General features: G+C 46.5%; 1 protein-coding gene across 1 annotated transcript in view; it reads left to right on the forward strand.

Annotated features, from left to right (window-relative positions):
* Positions 1–19,522, forward strand: part of VSIG10 (V-set and immunoglobulin domain containing 10) — a 37,545-nt gene extending 18,023 nt beyond the window's left edge. The window contains exons 4-9 of the mRNA XM_059139485.1: positions 2,534–2,794; positions 9,648–9,941; positions 12,521–12,631; positions 12,927–12,942; positions 15,536–15,756; positions 16,722–19,522. Of these exons, the coding sequence (XP_058995468.1) occupies positions 2,534–2,794; positions 9,648–9,941; positions 12,521–12,631; positions 12,927–12,942; positions 15,536–15,756; positions 16,722–16,777 (959 nt within the window). The 3' untranslated portion in view covers positions 16,778–19,522. The remainder of the gene's footprint in view (positions 1–2,533; positions 2,795–9,647; positions 9,942–12,520; positions 12,632–12,926; positions 12,943–15,535; positions 15,757–16,721) is intronic.
* The last annotated feature ends 124 nt before the right edge of the window (positions 19,523–19,646 follow it).

Consider the following 19,646-nt stretch of genomic DNA (forward strand, 5'->3'; position numbering starts at 1 on the left):
ACAAAGGCATGCCTTTGCTGCACGGGCCCTAACGTGCTGCTGCGGCTCCCTCAATACACATGTACACACCCAGGGCTGTGTCAGAGAGGGAGTCGCTTCTAGAAGCTTGCTGCTAAGTAGGGTTCCAGGAGAGTCCCTGTGAGCCACAGAAGGAAATTAATGCCAAGCCTCATGCTTGCTTTTTTTTATATTGAGATATATTATTATTATTATTATTTTAAAGATTTTATTTATTTATTTGACAGACAGAGATCACAAGTAGGCAGAGAGAGAGGAGGAAGCAGGCTCCCGAGAAGTGGAGAGCCCGATGTAGGGCTCGATCCCAGGACTCTGGGATCATGACCTGAGCTGAAGGCAGAGGCTTTAACCCACTGAGCCACCCAGGTGCCCTTATATTGAGATATATTATTATATTGAAATATAAAAATATATACAAATATAAAATATATAAAAAATATATATTATATTCTTTATATTGAAAGCACAGAACCCTGTGCTTTCATGACCTAAGCCAAAGAGAGAGGTTTTAACCGCTGAGCCACCCAGACACCCCTATAATACATGATACAATATACGTATATATCCATAATATACATTTGTACATATACAATATATATACATACATTATGTATAATATGCATTTTTATATGTATAGATGTATAATATATGTATTATACATATATTGTATACATATGTGTGTATAACATGTATATATATACACATATAATCTATACAATATAATGTACATTTTAAAACATACAACTCCGTGGGATTTAGTATATTCACAGGGTTGTACAACCACCACCTCTGTCTAGTTCCAGAACATTCCCATCACCCCAAATGGAAATCCCATCCCCACGGAGCAGTTACTCCCTCATCTCTTCGTCACGCCCTGGCAGCCGCCGGCCCGTGTCCCCTTTGCATTTGCCTGTTGTGTGAGTGTCGTGGACTTCTGAACCACGTGGCTTGTGGGACCGGCTTCTTTCACCCAGTATCGTGTTTTCAGGGTTCATCCATGTCGTAGCAGGTGTCGGCCTTTCGTTCCTTTCTGTGACAGAGTTAATATCCCACTGTGGGGAAAGACCAGTTTGTTTATCCGATAGGCTATCCTCATTCTACCTATGAACTCGGGACCTCTTGCACTGCTAGGAATCAGCAGTTCCCGAACCTTCTGGGGGTGAGAACACAGCAGATTCCTTGGACGAAAACCGCTGTAGACATGCGGAGTATGCTCCTAATCCACGCTAATGAAAGGGAGCTTCAGAACAACAAATTAGTGAACAGGATAATAATACCCTTCTTAATTCATACGTTGTTCAGAGCCTGTACGAGTCTCTGTGTTCTCTGTCATAATGACATTGTTTATGAAGTCATAGGTGCTTGTTAGAGGAAACAGATGAGTGTAAAGAAGAAAAGGAAATTCTAACCATCATTCTGGTGTCTTATCAATAATTTATCTTGTAGATGACATGTATCTACTCATCCATGTAAGAGCCAAACTTATTTCTATTTGTGTATATTATATAAAATATATAAAACAAACATATATAATACACAATATGTCTGATTTTTGTTTATTTGGCAGACAGAGATCACAAGTAGGCAGAGAGAGAGGGAAGCAGGCTCCCTGCTGAGCAGAGAGCCCGATGCGGGGCTCGATTCCAGGACCCTGAGATCATGACCTGAGCCAAAGAGAGAGGTTTTAACCGCTGAGCCACCCAGACACCCCTAGAATACATGATACAATATACATATATATCCATAATATACATTTGTACATATATAATATATATACATACATTATGTATAATATGCATTTTTATATGTATAGATGTATAATATATGTATTATACATATATTGTATACATATGTGTGTATAACATGTATATATATACACATATAATCTATACAATATAATGTACATATATATACACACATAATATACATCTATAATATGTGTGGATTTTCATATGTAGTTATGAACACATGGGTTGCATTGGATTTCCAGGTCTGTAACTTGTTAAATTTTTATATGTTTTTCGTAATACATGCCATGCCCATAATAAAAAGGAAGTATATGTTAAGGGGGGCGTGAATCCCACCTGTACCTCCCCCTAGAGACCAGCACTGTCCAGTAGAGCTTTTTATGATGATGGAAATGTTCTGTTCTCTGTGGTCCGGTACAATAGCCACCCACCACAGAGGGTTCCTGAGCCCTCGAAATGCGGGTGGTGTGTTGGAAGAATTAAATTTGTAATATAATATAATGAGTTTAAATTTAAATAAGCACATTTAAAGGCCACTGTGGCTAGTGAGAAGTGCAAAGATGAATGAGGTCCACAACCGTGGGGATTTTACATTCAGCAGAGGAAATCGGACTATTGTCACACACTAATTTGTGCTAAGGAGCTATTTCCAGGTACACTAACTGGGCATGATGTTTCTCCAATACCCTAGTTCTGTAATCCTGAGAGCCAGCCCGACGGTGATCTCAGAGTCTGCGACTAAGTCCGTGTCCTCTGGTGTTTTGCAGTCCCCCCTCCATCGGCCCTTCAGTGCCGGGCAGAGATGTCACAGGAATCACTCATGCTGCAGCTCACCTGTCGCTGGGACGGGGGGTACCCAGACCCGGACTTCCTGTGGACCGAAGAACCAGGAGGTGTGGTCGTGGGGACGTCAAAGCTGGGAGTGGAGATGCTGAACCAGTCCCAGCTGTCAGACGGCAAGAAGTTCAAGTGCGTTGGGAGCCACATAGTAGGGCCGGAGTTGGGAGCAAGCTGCGTGGTACAGATCAGTGAGTCTGGCTTGCCGGGGCTGGGGTCCACCCGTCTTTATTCTGAGAGGATCGTTTGCAAGGTCTGGGAAAGAAATCCCAAGATGTCGCAGTGAACTGAATTGTTTCTTCTTTTCTTTTGTTTTGTGTTTCCTTCCTTTCAAAACTTTAAAGATGCTGAACCAAGCTTCTTGGTTCTCATCCAAGCTGTTTTCCACTTGACAGATGCTAATTAAGCACCTGCTATGTGCCAGGTACTGTTTCTAGGTGTTGAAGGTGGAGGGGGGAACAAGACAGGCATAGTTCCTTTATTAGCCATCTCCTGTTATGTAACAAATGCCCCAGACTTCATGGCTTCAAACAACACATAATTCATTTATCTTATGATTTCTATGGGCCAGGAATTCAGACAGGACATGGTGGGGACGGTTTGTCTTGGCTCCGTGATTCCTGGGTCTCAGCTACAAGACTTAGCTGGGGGGGGGGGGGGGGTTTGAAACTGTCCAAAGGATCTACTTCCAAGGTGCTCACCCACACGCTGGGCCGGTTGCTTCCTCTCCGCGCGGGCCTCTCCACAGGGCCCCTGGACTGTCCCTACCGCGTGGCTCTGGCTTTCCCAAGACCAACTGATGCAAGAGGGAGCAAGCCAGGCTGATGCTACCCTTTCTCTGAACAACCTGACCTCAGAAGTCACATGGCATCCCGACTGCCTTTTGTGTTCATTAGAAATGAGTCACTCAGTCTGGCTCCACTTTCAAGGGGAGTGGGTGGAATTGGGCTCCACTTTTTGAAGGGAAGAAGGTCACGTGATTCCTGGACATGTTTTTGAAACCACGACCATCCCTCTCTCATAGAGCTCAAGATCTTACGTGTGGGGTTGGGGGCGAGGGGAGGACAGAAAGTTCAAGTGAGGTAGGTCGTGACAATACTTGTGAGGAGGATGAGACGGGGTGTGTTCAAGAGTCTCTTCTAGGAAGTGGGCCACTCTTCCTAGGGAGCAGGGAGGTCTCCTCGTGGCGGTAGCATTTTCGAGCTAAGACCTGAAGGATGAGAAGGAGCTGGCCAGGTGGGCTGAGTGTTCCTGGCAGAGGAAACAGCAAATGCTGAGACCCCGAGGTGGATACGTACCTGGCATTTGAGGAGCTGAGAGAAAACCAGGGTAGCCGGAGTGTCGCACATGAGGTACCCATGAGGCTAGATGGCTGTTGAGGGTTGAATTGGGTCTCCCCCAAAAAGACCTGTTCAAGTCCTAATCCTAGGTACCTGTGGACGTGGCCATATTTGAAATAAGAGTCTTTGCAGATGTGATGAAGTTGAGATGAGGTTATACTGGGTTAGGGTGGGCTCCAATACTGTGACTGGTATCCTTACAAGAAGAGGGCCATTTGGACATGGACACATGGGGAGAATGCCACATGATAATGGAGGTTGGGACTGTAGTGATGCACCTCCAAGCCCAGAATGCCCATGATTCCCCGCGACGCCCAGAAGCCAAACAGAGGCATGGCATGGTGTCTCCTCAAGAGCCTCCAAAGGAATCAAGCCTGCTGACACCTTGATTTCAGACTTCTGAGTTTCTGAGCTGTGAGAGAATGGATTTCCGTTGCTTGAGGCTACCCAGTTTGTGGTGTTTTGCGATAGCAGCCCTGGGGATCTAATACAACAGTGAGCAAGGACTCTTGCTTACACTTGCCACACTCTCTAGTGTTGGGCTTTGCTGGCCATGGTGAGGGTCTTCTTCTCGGCCTGTCGGGTTAATCCTCAGAGAGGCGGCGATGGAGCGCTGGCCTGCTGAGAAGAGAGCCTTGGTGTTCTAGAAGTTGCTCTTTTCTCAGGCAAGTGGCATTCACATGGTCGTCTCTTCCCCACTGACTCATTCAACAAACATGTCCCAGCGGTCCCATCTGTGTTCAGTGCCTGGCTGGCCTTGGGCAACAGAAGGGACCAAGACTCACTTTCTGCATTACAACATGGCTTGGCACATGATGGCTCATGGGCCAAATCCAACCCAACTGGTAATTTACAATTTTACTTTTGACGAGATATAACTCACATAATATGAACGTCACTATTTCAAAGTGTATAATGTGGTGGCTTTTAGGACGTTCACATCATTGTACTTACCTTCACTGCTGTGTACTTCCAGAACATTTCCATTACCACACAAGACCCCTACCCATGGCAGTGACTCCCAAAGACTGTGTACGAGTACTCCATTCCTGGTATTTCCATTGACATGGAGTGTCATTAATTTTTTAAGACTTTTCCTATTTGTTCATTAGGACATGGCATAACTGTTGTAATTTGGGTTTCTTTGATCCTGGTGGGGTTGGCAATTTTTATATGCTTCTTGGGTCTCTATATATTATGCATGAATTATCTGTTCATATCTTGTCCATTTTTCTATTGAGTTCATCTTTTCCTATTATTCCCTAAGAACACTTTATATTAACTCTATCAATTAATTTCATAGAACTGTCATGTCTGTCATAGGTATTTTTCTGTTCCCATTGGCCCCTATACTACATTTGTGTCTTATTCCTGCTGGTGATTCACAGTTTCTGATTTTGAAGGTGTTCCCTCTGTCAGTCCTGCTCTTTTAGGGTTTCCAGGCTCAGAAGTTCTTTGCCTGTTTCCAGATCATCCAACATGTTGTTTGTAAGGCTCAAAATAGCCTTCAGGTTAGACAGGACAGTTTGTAAGTTGCAGATGTGACACGGTGTGAACTGACTTAGCCAAGAGTGACCCAGCTTGTAAGTGACTGAAGCCGTCACTTAGCCCAGGCTGGTCTGACCCCAGAACCCTTGCCTCCCTTGGGGACCTCCTTCCTCAGAACCTAGTCCAGCAAATCTTTTTGAGTAAGAGTTATGTACTCAGCATGGCACTGGGTCCTATGGAGGAATTACCGGGTCCTGACCTTTGAAGGACTTAAAATTTACCGGTAAAGAGAACTCTGAGAACCATGAAACAGGTAATATCACAGTAATAGTGACATTGACATTTACTGAGTGCAAAGCGTGTGCAAGGTGCTGTGCTCAATGTTCTTTCCACACGGTCAGTCACCCTGGGAGCTGGAGGCTAGAAGCCCAAAATCAAGGTATTGGCAGAGTCATGCTCCCATCGAAGGTTCCAGGAGAGGATCCTTCCGTGCCTCTTACAGAGCTGCCAGGTCTTCCTTGGCTAGTGGCCTTCTCCCTGTGCGTGTCTCTCTGTGTCTTCTCCTCCTCTCCCAAGACACCAGCCCCTGGGTTTAGTGCCCACGCTAAACCCAGGAGGATTTCATCTTGAGATCCTTAGCTTGTCACATCTGCAAAGACCCTGTTTCCAAATAAGGTCACATTCTGGGGTTCCAGGTGGACATGAGTTTTGGGCAGATGCTCTGCACTCCATTTTGTGGATGATGGAGCAGAGGCACTGGGCGTGACCCTACAGCTGGAAGCAGGACACACATTCAGAGTGGTGTGTAGTGAAGACTCCCGAAGCGTGTGTGGACAGTAAGATCCCAGCAAAGGCTGAGTAACGGACTGACCCTGACAGAGGGGGAAAAAGGCAGCAGCAGGTGACGGATTTGGTGTGATTTCCCCCCATCCCTTCATTTCTTTATGCAGATCTTAGCTCAGTCACCATTCCTATGGCCCCTGAGACTGGGCCAGTGATTCTGATTCGAGCTCAGGATGAATAAACGTGTCTGGAGAAAAGAGCTGACTGGAGAGGAAGCAGGCACAAGAGCCTAGATCCTTCCTGACCCTGACATTGTCCAGTTCTCCCCTCTTCCCTCTTGGTCACGTGAGCCCAGAGCATCTCAGCCTTGATGTCCATCCAGGTCTCCTGGGGGTCTGGTAAAAAGGCAGATTCTGATTCTGTGGGTTTGGGATGGACCTGAGACTCTGCATTTCTAACCAGCTGTCAGGAAGTGCCGATGCCGCTGGTCTGGGCGCCGCACTTTGAATAGCTGGGGAGAGGGAGTCTGGATCATTTCACTTGGCAGGACCAGTAAACCATTGAAAAGCAATGGTAGGCGCGCCTAGCTGCCTTGGTCTGTAGAGCATGCAACTCTTCGTCTCAGGGTCATGAGTTCAAACCCCACATTGGGCATGGAGCTTACTTTAAAAAAAAAAAATAGAAACACAATGTTAATGCCCACCTTTGGGATGCAGAACAGTGCAGCCCCCCAAACAATGAGAAGTGACACTTTGGGGGGACTTGTCCTGCCCACATCTCTCTTTAAATTCCTTGTAGCCCCTACACTGAAGAAGACCGCTCAAATTGGGAGAGTCTGAAGCACTAACCAGCCCATGGTGTGAAGGCTGATGTGTTGCGATCTCTTCTAGATCTCTGAGGGCCCTGCTCCCCCCCTCCACCCCTGACCCCACCTTTGCATAGAGCATCCTCTTAAGTGAAAGAAACTCTTTGAATGTCTAGGTGCCACACAGGCTATGGGGGTGACTCAGATTTTTGAGGGTTAATGCTGTGTTTGAGAAAAGCATATTAATATATATGACCTTTGGGGCACCTGGGTGGCTCAGTGTGTTAAGCCTGTCTTTGGTTCGGGTCATGATCTCAGGGTCCTGGGATCGAGCCCCGCACCGGGCTCTCTGCTCAGCAGGGAGCCTGCTTCCTCCTTTCTTTCTCTGCCTACTTGTGATTCTGTCTGTCAAGTAAATAAATAAAATCTTTAAAAAAGATTTTGGGGCGCCTGGGTGGCTCAGTGGGTTAAAAGCCTCTGCCTTCGGCTCAGGTCAGGATCCCAGGGTCCTGAGATCGAGCCCCGCCTCGGGCTCTCTGCTTGGCAGGGAGCCTGCTTCCTCCTCTCTCTCTGCCTGCCTCTCTGCCTACTAGTGATCTCTGTCAAATAAATAAATTAAAAAAAAAATCTTTGAAAAAAAGATTTAAAAAAATATATATATAACCTTTGTTTGTGGGGAGTGGGGGGGTCCCCTGGAGGATAGCTCATTTTGTTTTTTATACAGAATGAGGAGGCCACTTCTCAAGTTTTGGTTTGAGGGGGGGCCCCCCCGAATTCCAACATACTGATGAGGCTTGTCAGTGCTGCTGGCTTTGTGACCCCAAAGGAGATACGAGTTAAGGAGAGAGAGGGGGAGGTGGGATTTAATAATGGGCAGGGGCCTGATGGTTGATCCAGAAAGGGGTGTAACGTGAGTTTCCTGAGCAAACCTGGGTTTGGGGTTTCTCTTTTGCTGACCTGATTTAGAAGGAGAGGCTTTGGGCTGTTCCACACCACCACATTGCCCCCCCCCCCCCCCCCCGCCAACATCCATTCCCCCATTCCCTCTTCCCAGGGTGCCAGGCGTGAAACCCTAGATTCTCTCTTGGAACAACTGTGGATGGAAAGTGTAGGGTTTTGCTCTCCCGGGCAGGAACCCAACATGCCACTCTGTATCCTTCAGCTGCTGAAAATACAGGCTTAATATATCACCCAAGATAAATCTGCGACCCTTCCCAGGAGGGCGTATGTTTTGGGAAAAGGCTTCTGCTGCAAAGAAAATAAACGGATTGCTATTGGAGATCTTACAGTTCTCCGTGTCCCACTTAGAGCAGACCCCAAGGCTGTAGGGACACTGCATTGGGAGCTGTCTAGGACAGACTTGTGATAGACAGACTAATGCTCCCCCAACAAAGATGTCCGTGTCCTAATCCCTGAGGCTTTCCCTTACGTGGTAAGAGAGACTTTGCTGCTGGGATTAAGATCTCGAGATGGGGAGATTATCCTGGATTGTTGGAATGGGCCCCATGTCATCTATCACAAGGGTACTCCTAAAAGGGAGGCAGGAGGGTTGGACTCAGTAGCAGGAGACGTGATGACAGATGTCAGAGGTTGGAGTGATGCAAGGAGGGGCCAGGAGCCAGGGAATGCGGGTGGCTGCGGAAAGCTGAGAGCAAGGAAATGGATTTGCATCCCCACCCCTGGAGCTGCCAGAAGGAATGAGCCCTGCCAACACTTTGATTCCAGCCCCCTACGATCACTTCCAACTTCGGACCTCCAGAACTAGAAAAGAATAAATTTGTGTTGTTTTAAAATCACTCCATTTGTAGCAGTTTGTTACAGCAGCAAAAGGAAACTAATGCAGCTGCCTTACTGTCTCGTAGAGCGCTCTTGGCAGGCTGTGTGCCCATTCTTTGTATGAGCAGCGTGGCTGTGATGCATGGAAGCCTAGAGCTTAGACGGGGAATGCAGGCTACAGAAGTTTGGCAATTTGGGCTTACAAGAGTAACCAACTCAGGGCTCCTGGCTGGCTCAGTCAGCTGAGTGTCTGACTCTTGATTTCGGCTCAGGTCATGATCTCAGGGTTGTGAGATCGAGCCCTGCGTCCAGCTCTGTGCTCAGCCAGGAGTCTCATGGGGATTCTCTCTTTCCCTCTCTGCTCCTCTCCCCACATGTTCTTTCTCTCAACCCTTCTCTCCCTCTCTCTCTCTTTCAACTAAATAAATAAAATCTTAAGAAAAGAGTAGCCAACTCATCCTGGTTTGCCCAAGACTTTCCCAGTTTTCTCACTGAAAGCTCCATGTCCCAGGAACCCCCTCAGGCTTCAGCAAACTAGGACCAAAATAAAAATGTTGATTTCACCCCAAATCCTAGGTGCCCCACTTAATTTAGTTGTGTACCTTTGAGCAAGTTACTTAACTTTCTCTGGGTCTCAGTTTCTTCATCTGCAAAATGGGGTTAATACGTTTAACAGTGTCTAGACCATAGTAGATGCTTAATAAATGTTAGCTTTTATTATTACATGAGACCAAGTGCAGGACAGAAATTCCCTGAGTGGCTTCATCAGGAAGGTAATAACATTCTTGAAAAGCTCAGGCTGTGGCTTGAATCTCCCTGAATATTTGTTTTTCTTTACTTTCTGGTCACCAGGAAGCCCCTCCCTTCTCTCTGAGCCCATGAAGACTTGCTTTGTGGGGGGCAGTGTTACATTCACCTGCCAAGTGTCCAGAGCCTACCCGCCTGCCAAGATCCTGTGGCTCAGGAACCTCACCCAGCCCGAGGTGGCCATCCAGCCCAGTGACCGCTACCTCATCACTCAGGATGGCCAGAGTTCCACGCTCACCATCCGCAACTGCTCCCAGGCCCTGGATGAGGGCTACTACGTCTGTCGGGCGGAGAACCCAGTGGGGGTGCGGGAGGTGGACATCTGGCTGAGCGTGAAAGGTGAGTGAGGGGGAGGGGACCCCGAAGGAGGATGGTGGAGTGCTTCAGAGGACCAGGCACCAGCATGGGGACAGCTTGGTTCTTCCCCTTACGTGGGTCACTGCCATCAGGGAGGAGGTGTACCCGCTTGCCTGTGACTTGACAAGGTGGAAAAACTATTACCCAGTCGTAAATCTGTAACACTGCATAGGGATTAAAAAAAAAAATTACGTTGGGGCGCCTAGCTGGCTCCATCGGGAGAGCGTGCAACTCTGGATCCCAGTGTCGTGTGTCAGAACCCCACACTGACTGTAGAGATAACTGAAAAATAATAAAATAGAACTTAAAAAATAATTGCATCCCAAAGAATATATATATTATAAATATAAAATATATATATTAAAAATATGAAAAATGTAAGTCATAATAGTGAAATGAACACTTGAGAAACTATCATCCTGCTTAGGATACAGAGCGGTGCCTACAATGCTAGTTATTTGTAGGTAGTGTGGCCAGATTTAGAAAATGACAAAGCTTAAAAAAAAAAAAGAATAAGATGCCTGTTTGAATTTGCATATCAGAAAAACAAGGCTTTTTTTTTTTTTTTTTTAAGTGTAAGTATATCCCACATTTTCCATGGGACATACTTATTCTAAAATGGAACTCATTGTTTATCTGAAATCCAAATTAAATGGGCATGCTATATTTTTTTCGGCCAACCCTACCTCTAGACCCCTTTCCAGTCTCATCCTGGGCCTCCTGAAAAAGGTAAGCACTATTCTGAATTTTTTTATTCAAGAAAATTGTTTCTACCTAGTGAAATACTTGCTGTTTCCACTCTGCATTTTGTTCTTACTGTAATTGTATGTTGTACCTCTTCACTCCTGTAGGATTTCCTACTGTGTCATGATTCCACAACTAAGTTACTAATTTTCCTGCTGATGGACCTTTGTATTGTTTCTGATTTTGTTGTCGTTTTTGTGATGAGCAAAAAATGTTGCCATGAAAATATTTTACCCAGCTCCTGTGTACATATATATAGCAGATCCCCAGCAAATATTTCTCTAGGATATATGTGGACGGAAGAGAAAGGAAAGGTTATGCACATTTGTATCTTTCTGGGATAATAGCAAATTATTTTCCAAAGTGGTCATGCCAATTTCTGTTCACAACAGCGGTTATCTAAGAGTGTTGAATTGTTCCGCATTTTCGCTTTCCGGCTTTGTGATTTTTGCCCCTTAAGTACGTGTAAATTAGAATCTTACTGTCATTCTGATTGGCCCTTCTGTGGTAACTAAGAAGATTGAGAATTATTTCATATGTTTGCTGTTTGTGTTTTTTCTGTGAAATACTCACTTGTGTCTTTTGACATCTTCCCTTTCTTGTAGATATGTAGGAGTTCTTTTTTTTTTTTTTAAGATTTTATTTATTTATTTGACAGAGAGAGATCACAAGTAGGCAGAGAGGCAGGCAGAGAGAGAGGAGGAAGCAGGGAAACCGATGCGGGGCTCGATCCCAGCACCCTGGGGTCATGGTCCTGAGCTGAAGACAGAGGCTTTAACCCACTGAACCACCCAGGTGCCCCATATGTAGGAGTTCTTTAGAACCTCTGCTACTAATCCCTTGTTAATTTTACGTGTTACAAATACCTCCATTTAGCTTGTTTGCCTCTTTTTTGTTTTTTGGTTTTGGTTTTTTTTTTTTTTTTTTTTTGGCTTTCTTTCTGCTATCCTTTGACTAGCAGACATTCTTCCTTTCATGCAGTTAATTTTATGAATCATATCATTAACAATTTCTGTGTCTCAAGAAACCTTATCTCCCCCATGGCTGCAGAGATACTATCCTACACTTCTAAAAAGTTTTAATGTTTTGCCTTTTACAGTTAAATCTGTACTCTACCTAGAATTGATTTTTGTGAAAGGTGTGAGGTGTGGGGATCTCATTTCTCCCTCACCCAAATTTGGATAGCCATGGCTTCCAGCACCATTTTTTTTTAAAGTTATGATCAAATTGGCACTTTATTTTTTTTTTTAAGATTTTATTTATTTATTTGACAGACAGATCACAAGTAGGCAGAGAGAGGGGGGGAAGCAGGCTCCCCCCTGAGCAGAGATGTGGGCTCGATCCCAGGGCCCTGGGATCATGATCTGAGCCGAAGGCAGAGGCTTTAACCCACCGAGCCACCCAGGCGCCCCTCCGCACCGTTCTTGAGTAATTCCTCTTTTACTCACTAATGTGTCATTATCAGATTTTCTTTTATGTGTGGTCCGTTCTCGGATGTTCTGTCTGCTCCATTCATCACTGTTCATCACAGCAGCAATAGCTCACCCTCTTCATTTCTGTGGCCTTGTAAACAGTCTCGATGGCTGGAGATTTTAACTTTCCAGTCTTCCTTTGCATCACACACTTCATTTGCTTCCCTACAAACTCTCTGAGGTTGGGAAATGAGATTTTATCTTGCTTTATGGAGAGGTCATGTGCCTTGCTGAAGATGATGGAACCAAAACAAGACCAAGACCCAGGCAGAGGAAGGGAGCCGTTGCTCTTTGACCAGCACATGTGTCAGATGGAAGAATCAACAGTGTGATTTGTCTTTGCAGAACCTTTAAATATCGGGGGAATTGTGGGAACCATTGTGAGCCTCCTGCTGCTGGGACTGGCCATTATCTCAGGGCTTATGCTGTATTATAGCCCTGTGTTCTGCTGGAAAGGTAAGGATTTCTTGGGCCCCTTTGTTTACTTTTGAGGCTTCTTGAAAGGGTGTGGCAGGGGGAAGGAGGCCCCAGTTGTTGTCCTACCTGAGGTCCCATTCTATAGACTTCTTGACTGGGTCCAGATGTGCAATAATGAATAAATTAAGTATACCATTCCTGACCACCCTGTCACCTGTCATGTTGGGTCCATTTTCTCATTTCTCCATTCTTTTGTAAATGTCAGATTAAAAACTTTTGGGAGGCTGAAGGGGATGTTATTGGATATTAATTTTTTTTTCCTTTTTCCCTTCAGTAGGAAACACTTTCAGGTGAGTGTTCCTAGAATCGAGTCAAAAACCCATTTCCATGGTCTGTGTTCGCCGCTGTGTTTTTCTTTTGCAAGAGCAGTCATGGCGGCCACTGTGGAGGACCCGGCATGGGCCAGACCCTGGGTGAGGGCCTTCCCTAGGCCTCGTTAGAGACTGTTTCATAAGCTCTTCAGGGTGGTGGTGGCACCTCTATTTGCCACATAAGGAGATGGACGGTCAGGGCAGTGAGTAGTTTCTGCAAGCTCATCCAGGAAATGAATGGCAGCACCTGCGTTCAGATCCAGGTCTCACTGATTGCAGAGTCTATGCTCTTGTCATAATGCCAGACCTCAGGGCGGGGCACTTGCCGGGCTCTCACTGAAGCATAAAGGCGGGGTGTGTGTGCATGAGCCCAGGCATGGGTGCATTTATTTAATTTTCTAAAAAGAGCTGAAAGGAAGAACAAGTCCTAGTCTCACAGCATGTTTTGGAAGATTAGTCTGAGCACGGCCAGGAATCCCTCCCAAGAGGAGATCTCAGGGGGTGCCTGGGTGGCTTAGTCAGTTAAGCGTCTGACTCTTGATTTGGGCTCAGGTCATGATCTCAGGGTCATGGATTGAGCTCTGAGTCGGGCTCGGCGCTCAGCGTGGATTCTGCTTGTTGCTCTCCCTCAGCTCCTCCCCATGCTTGCACACTCTCTGTCTCTGAAAAAATAAAGTCTTAGGGCGCCTGGGTGGCTCAGTTGGTTGGGTGTCTGCCTTCAGCTCGGGTCATGATCCCAGAGTCCCAGGAGTCCCACATTGGGCTCCCTGCTCGGGGGGAGTCTGCTTCCCCCTTTGGCCCTCCCCCATCTCATATTCTCTCTCTCTCTCAAATAAATAAATAAAAATCTTTTTTTTTTTTAAAGATTTTTCTTAATTTATTCGACAGAGATCACAAGTACGCAGAGAGTCAAGCAGAGAGAGAGGGAAGCAGGCTCCCCCGCCGCGCAGAGAGCACGATGTGGGACCCAATCCCAGCACCCTGAGATCATGACCCAAGCTGAAGGCAGAGGCCCAAACCCACTGAGCCACCCAGGCACCCCAAATATCTTTTAATAAATAAATCTTTAAAAAAAAAAAAATCCACTTAGGGGCACGTGGGTGGCTCAGTGGATTGAAGCCTCTGCCTTCAGCTCGAGTCATGATCCCAGGGTCCTGGGATCGAGCCCCTCGTGGGGCTCTCTGCTCAGCGGGGAGCCTGCTTCCCTTCCTCTTTCTCTGCCTGCCTCTCTGCCTACTTGTGATCTCTGTCAAATAACTAAATAAAATCTTTTAAAAAAAAAACCCACTTTAAAAAAAAAGGGAAACCTCAGTAGGGGCAAAGTGACTAAATGGAACGTGTGTCATCATTTCCCAAAGACATTCTGGGTTGGAGCAAAAAAACTCTTCTCTTTGTCCCTCTTAACCAGTTTATGAAGGGATATTGCTGTTCTGGGATGATTTTTCATAGGAAAATGTTACCTTTACTGCCCTGTATTCGAGCGCCATCTTCCCAGTGAGTCTTTCGTTCCCCAGACTTATTTCTCACAGGAGGAGGCAGCAAGCATCATGGAAAAACGCTTTGGAACTAGGAGACCTGGGTTCGGATTGTACCTCTCCCACTCCCGGGCCCTGTGTTCCCGGAAAAATCCCTCTCAATTTCTCGGAGCCTCTGTCTCCTCATCCGTTTCCCAGCAGGAAACTGAAGATTATATGAAAATGTAAGGCTCCTGGCACTGTGATTGGCCCAGGGCATTGTGTATATAGGCTGGCTGGGTGGGCAGAACCAGCAATGAACTAGAGTAGAATTCATGGTAACTGCTGGGCATGGACTCCAAGTGCAGTCCACGGCTCAGGGCTTGCGGGGTGGACGAGGACTTTACCTGGGCCTTGAAGGATGAGTCGGAGGCAACATTTCAGTAAGTAGAGCAGAAATAAATGGTATTTCAGGAAAGGAATGTAGCCTTCGTGTACTCTGTAGGCAGGGAGCTTTACAAGAGCAGTCAGAGTGCACCGGAGAAAACTTGGGGAAACTTAAAACGGAACCAAGACTTTTAACCATGACTTTGAGAGAGTGCTGCGAGGGGAACTGAAATGGTAGGTTCCTGGGATGAAGGGTCACCTGCCCAAGGAGCAGGGGGAAGTAATAAAACCCACCCGGGAAAATGTGCATAGTCTACAGGAATCTGTCAGTATCTCTGATATTACAATCATGCTGTCTTCTCTCTCTCTCTCTCTCTCTTTTTTTTTAAATTTTATTTATTTATTTGACAGACAGAGATCACAAGTAGGCAGAAAAGCAGGCAGAGAGTGAGGGGGAAGCAGGCTCCCTGCTGAGCAGAGAGCCCGATGTGGGGCTTGATCCCAGGACCCTGGGATCATGACCTGAGCTGAAGGCAGAGGCTTTTACCCACTGAGCCACCCAGGCGCCCTTACACACTATCCTCTCTTAAACGAGGTGAACACACAAAGGATTTTCCATGTTACCAAAGAGGTTGCCATAAATCTAGTGTTTTCTGTTCAGTGAGGGTTGATGTTGGGGGGCGGGAAGAATGGGGTAACTTCTTGATTATTTCTCCCCCTTTGGAAATTAGGGGACAAGACATGGGTGATGTCATGGTTTTGGTGGATTCAGAAGAAGAGGAAGAGGTAGAGGAGGAAGATGGTGCTGAAGAAGAGGAAGAAGAAGAGGAAGAAACAAATGAGCGGGAGGAGTCACCAGAAGAAATCCGTAAGCATGGCCACATTCACAGAGTGACCGCACTGGTGAATGGGAATGTCGACTGGATGGGCAACGGACTCCAGGCTCTGCAAGGTGAGTCCTTTCGCCTTCCAAGCACTCTGCTGGGGGCAGTGGGAGTCCCCGTAAGAATCCCCAAGAGGTGAGTCTAGTTGTTTTTTTTTCTTAAGATTTTTAAATTATTTATTTGACAGACAGAGGTCACAAATAGGCAGAGATAGAGGGGGAAGCAGGCTCCCTGCCTAGCAGAGAGCCTGACGTGGGGCTCGATCCTAGGACCCTGGGACCATGACCTGAGCCGAAGGCAGAGGCTTTAACCCACTGAGCCACCCAGGCGCCCCGTGAGTCTAGTTTTTTAAAGGGTGGAGAAGATAGTTTAACCTAGGATCAACTGTCAACGCCCCACACTACAATTAAACTGACAGACATGTATCAAGGACCTGTTCTGGGAAAGGCACACTATTGGCATTGTTGGGGGGAATAAAAAAAAAAAGACCGATCATAACCCTAGGCAGGGAGCTTTACAAGACCAGTCAGAGTGTACTGAGGAACACTTAAAACAGAAGCACGATTTAACCGTGACTTTGAGAGAGCAGTAGAGGAGCTGTCACAGGGAGGAATTTGATTATTACCAGATGAATGACAGGCTTAAAAATCACAGGATCTCAGAGAGAGGTGAGATGCCTTGAGGGATGCATTGGTTGGGAGACGCTTAATGGCCAGAGGAAGATATGAGGCAAGTCTTTCAGGATGGTCGGTCGAGTCTGAATAAGCAGAAAGGGGAGAGAGTATCCAGGCGAGGAATGGCAGCAACCGGCTGATGCCGGGTAGACCGTATCAAGCACGTCTCGAGGAGCTTGAGTGAAGAGAACAGGAGAAAAGGGGAATGCGCACCTGCCTCACTCGCTCCCCCATGAATTCAGTTCCGAGGCTCGCCAGTGAAGGACTGGGAAGGGCAGTGATTGAAAACGGATGGTGGGGACGGAGGGACCTCTCGCTGAGCCCACTCTGACTCTGATCTGCTTTTCCCTCCTGTCCAGACGACAGCAGTCAGGAGCGGATTGACATCATTCAAGAAGAAGACAGACCCGTTTGAAGAAAGAACTGTCCTCCATGATCCCGTCTTAAAAGCTTGGAAGGCTGCGTTGAAGATGAGCTTTTCATTCTGCTTTGACTTGACTCGCACCCCTGTCTGAGGGCTGAAAATGGTGTGGGGTGCTCAACAAAAAAGAAACACACACACAGATTTCCTTCCATTTTTTTTTCTCCTTAAATTGGTTTGATTTGCTGTTTTTCTCATGGATGTTAAATGTGTTGGGAACGGGCAGTGTGTGGGGGGCCAGGTGTATTTGGCATCTCCGGTGCCCCCTTCACTGTGACTTCTGGCTTTATCCAGGTTGACTGATGCTGATTTGGAGGGGACAGGAGTTTGCGGGGAGCACCTGGCCTTCGTGTTCAGGGCTCCTGGTATTCTATTAGATGTCCGTGATCAGCTTGCCCCATACACACAAGGGAAGAGTGTGGGGTGATAGGGACACCTCCCTTATCAATGCCCGGGTAAGCCGGAAGACCAGGCCGACGTCACCTCCCTGGAAAAGGTGAGGAGGTGTCCCCTACCGGTGCTAGTCAGAGGGAGGCAGTTTGGCTCAGTTTTTGGAGTTTTGCAAGCACCTGGGCTTGAATGTGGGCCCTGCTCCTTACTGGTTTCCTGGCCTTGGGCACGTTGCTTTACTTCTCCCTGGGCCTCAGTTTCCTCATCTGTAAAATAGGTGAAATCCCACCTGCCTTACAGGGTATGATGAGGACTGAGGGAGGTATTGCGGATGGGAAAGTGCCCAGCGGGTGTTCAGCAGATGTCCTTTCTCGTCTCGTCTGTCCTCTCTAGTGGAAGACACTATGTCAACTAGGTTATAAGCTGCCACCTGGGCCTCTCGGCTCTTTGTAGGATGGTTTCAGAGGAGAGCATTATCGGAGCTCTCCTGATGCCGTTGGCTTCCCTGGTGCAGTTCTTTTCAAAAGAGGCAGGGGCCCCTAAGAGGAAGTGCCTTTCATTAGAACCTCTCATTTTGCAGAGTTTCATATTTGTACAAAAGCCTCTTAGGTGATACCTGAGTAGCTTGCCGATTTCCCCATTCCTCCCTTTCTCCTGTGGCTTTGAAAGAAGGCAGGGGAAATGTTTTGCAGTGGAGTAGGGTGAGATAAGTATTCCTTGGGCTGACTAGTTCATCCGGCCTCAGCTTCCCAGTCTTGGAAATGGGCATGGGAAAACTTGTTTCCTTCCTCCTTCTTAAGGAGAGTATGAGGATGCATTGATCAATAAGGCAAAGTTTTGAAGGAAGTGAGATCTGATGCACGTAAGCTGCTGCTTCCAGATCCCCATGCAGTCTGCTGATGGTTCTTTTCTGACTTCGTCCAAATCCCTTCCGAGTCAGAGACGTAATAAGGGTGCAAAAGATTGTGCCGAGCATGAAAGTTTGACTTGAGTTTGTGTTCTTTAATGTTCACATCCCCCTTGCTGGGCAAGAGCTAGGGCTTAAAGGAGAGCTTCCTTTCTCTAAGTAACAGGGACCGGGACTCCAGTAAGACAAGAAGCTGGTTATCTGCAGCCTTCCCCTGCCGGTGTGATGGGGAGGGGTCTGTTTTCTTGGATGTAAAGACTGAACTGAGCAAATCACTAGGAGTGAGCCCTCTGTCCCCAGCTCAGCCGCGTGGATTGCAGGAGCTGCTTGCAGTTTCCACTCCTCAGGAATTAGGTGCAAACTGCAATTCTTACTTGCTGGGGCTTCTGTTGCCCAGGACTTCCTGGACTTAGCCACTCTGGCCAGTCTAAGTTAGTGTTTCAGAACAGGAGACTTGAGTTGTTTCTAAAGTCACTGAGCTCAGAATCTGTCTCCCTTAGAATCTTCCATGATTAAATTCCTGACTTTGAGAGTTCACTCTGCAGAGGCACCCATATTTAAAAAAGAAAAGAAAAGAAAGAGGAAAAACAATCCCTAACTAAGAATGCAGAGAATGATCTTCAAGATCACCGAGATGCTTTCCAGAATTTCTTCTCTTGCACATGGACGAGATGGGACACATCCCTGATGATGGGAGATCTTGGGGGCAGGGTTTTTCCACTAGCAGTGGCGGTGGGGCGGGGTGTGTGGTGTGGTATATGTGTGCTTCAAGATCTTATTGCCAAACACTATACACCCTGTGTTAGCTGAGCCACGACTTCTGTTACTCATATCTGAGTCCTGGGTCAGTTCAGAGTGCAGGAACTGGCAGTCTTCATGTCCTAGGGATTGTTAAAGAAATTAGGGCTTTCCTCTATTTTAAGATGACTTATCCCTAAAGCTACAAGCATGAGGCGGTGGGTTACAAACTCTGTGGCAAAGTCCAAGTTGGTACATTGTGCTGTTACACAATCTTATCATGTGTTCTGAACTCCAAGATCTATTTATCAGAACCAGGAAGATAAATACTTAACGGCTATCACAACCGACATTTCAGAAGGGGACACTGGGAAAGGGCTCGGCCAATCCTGTGGCTTTGATATTAGTTCTGATTCTCATAAGCACATATAGGCCCTGTGACTGCACACAACCCATGATGGAAGGTGCACCGGAACCTGTGATATCATCCTGGCCAGGTAAAATTCATGTGATGCAGTAAGTGCCAACTGGTAATTCTCACTCACCGTGGGAGTGACCAGGAACTGCTGCAAAGATCCCTCTGCATTATTTACATTTTCATATTTGGTGTGCAGTGTGTTGGGGGGGAGTAAGAGAAATTTATTCTGAGGTTATAATATGGATTTTTTAAAAAAGATTATGGAATAAAGTTATTTTTAAATAAATGCTTTCATGATCTTGATTTAGACTTGATTAGTAAACAAGATTTGGAGAAATGGGTTTGCCTCCCCAGTTTTGTTTTGTTTTGTTACCAGCTTTCCCTGTGTTGGTAATCACAAAGTATCACAT

This window comes from Mustela lutreola, chromosome 11, assembly GCF_030435805.1.
Source record: "Mustela lutreola isolate mMusLut2 chromosome 11, mMusLut2.pri, whole genome shotgun sequence".
NCBI lineage: Eukaryota > Metazoa > Chordata > Mammalia > Carnivora > Mustelidae > Mustela > Mustela lutreola.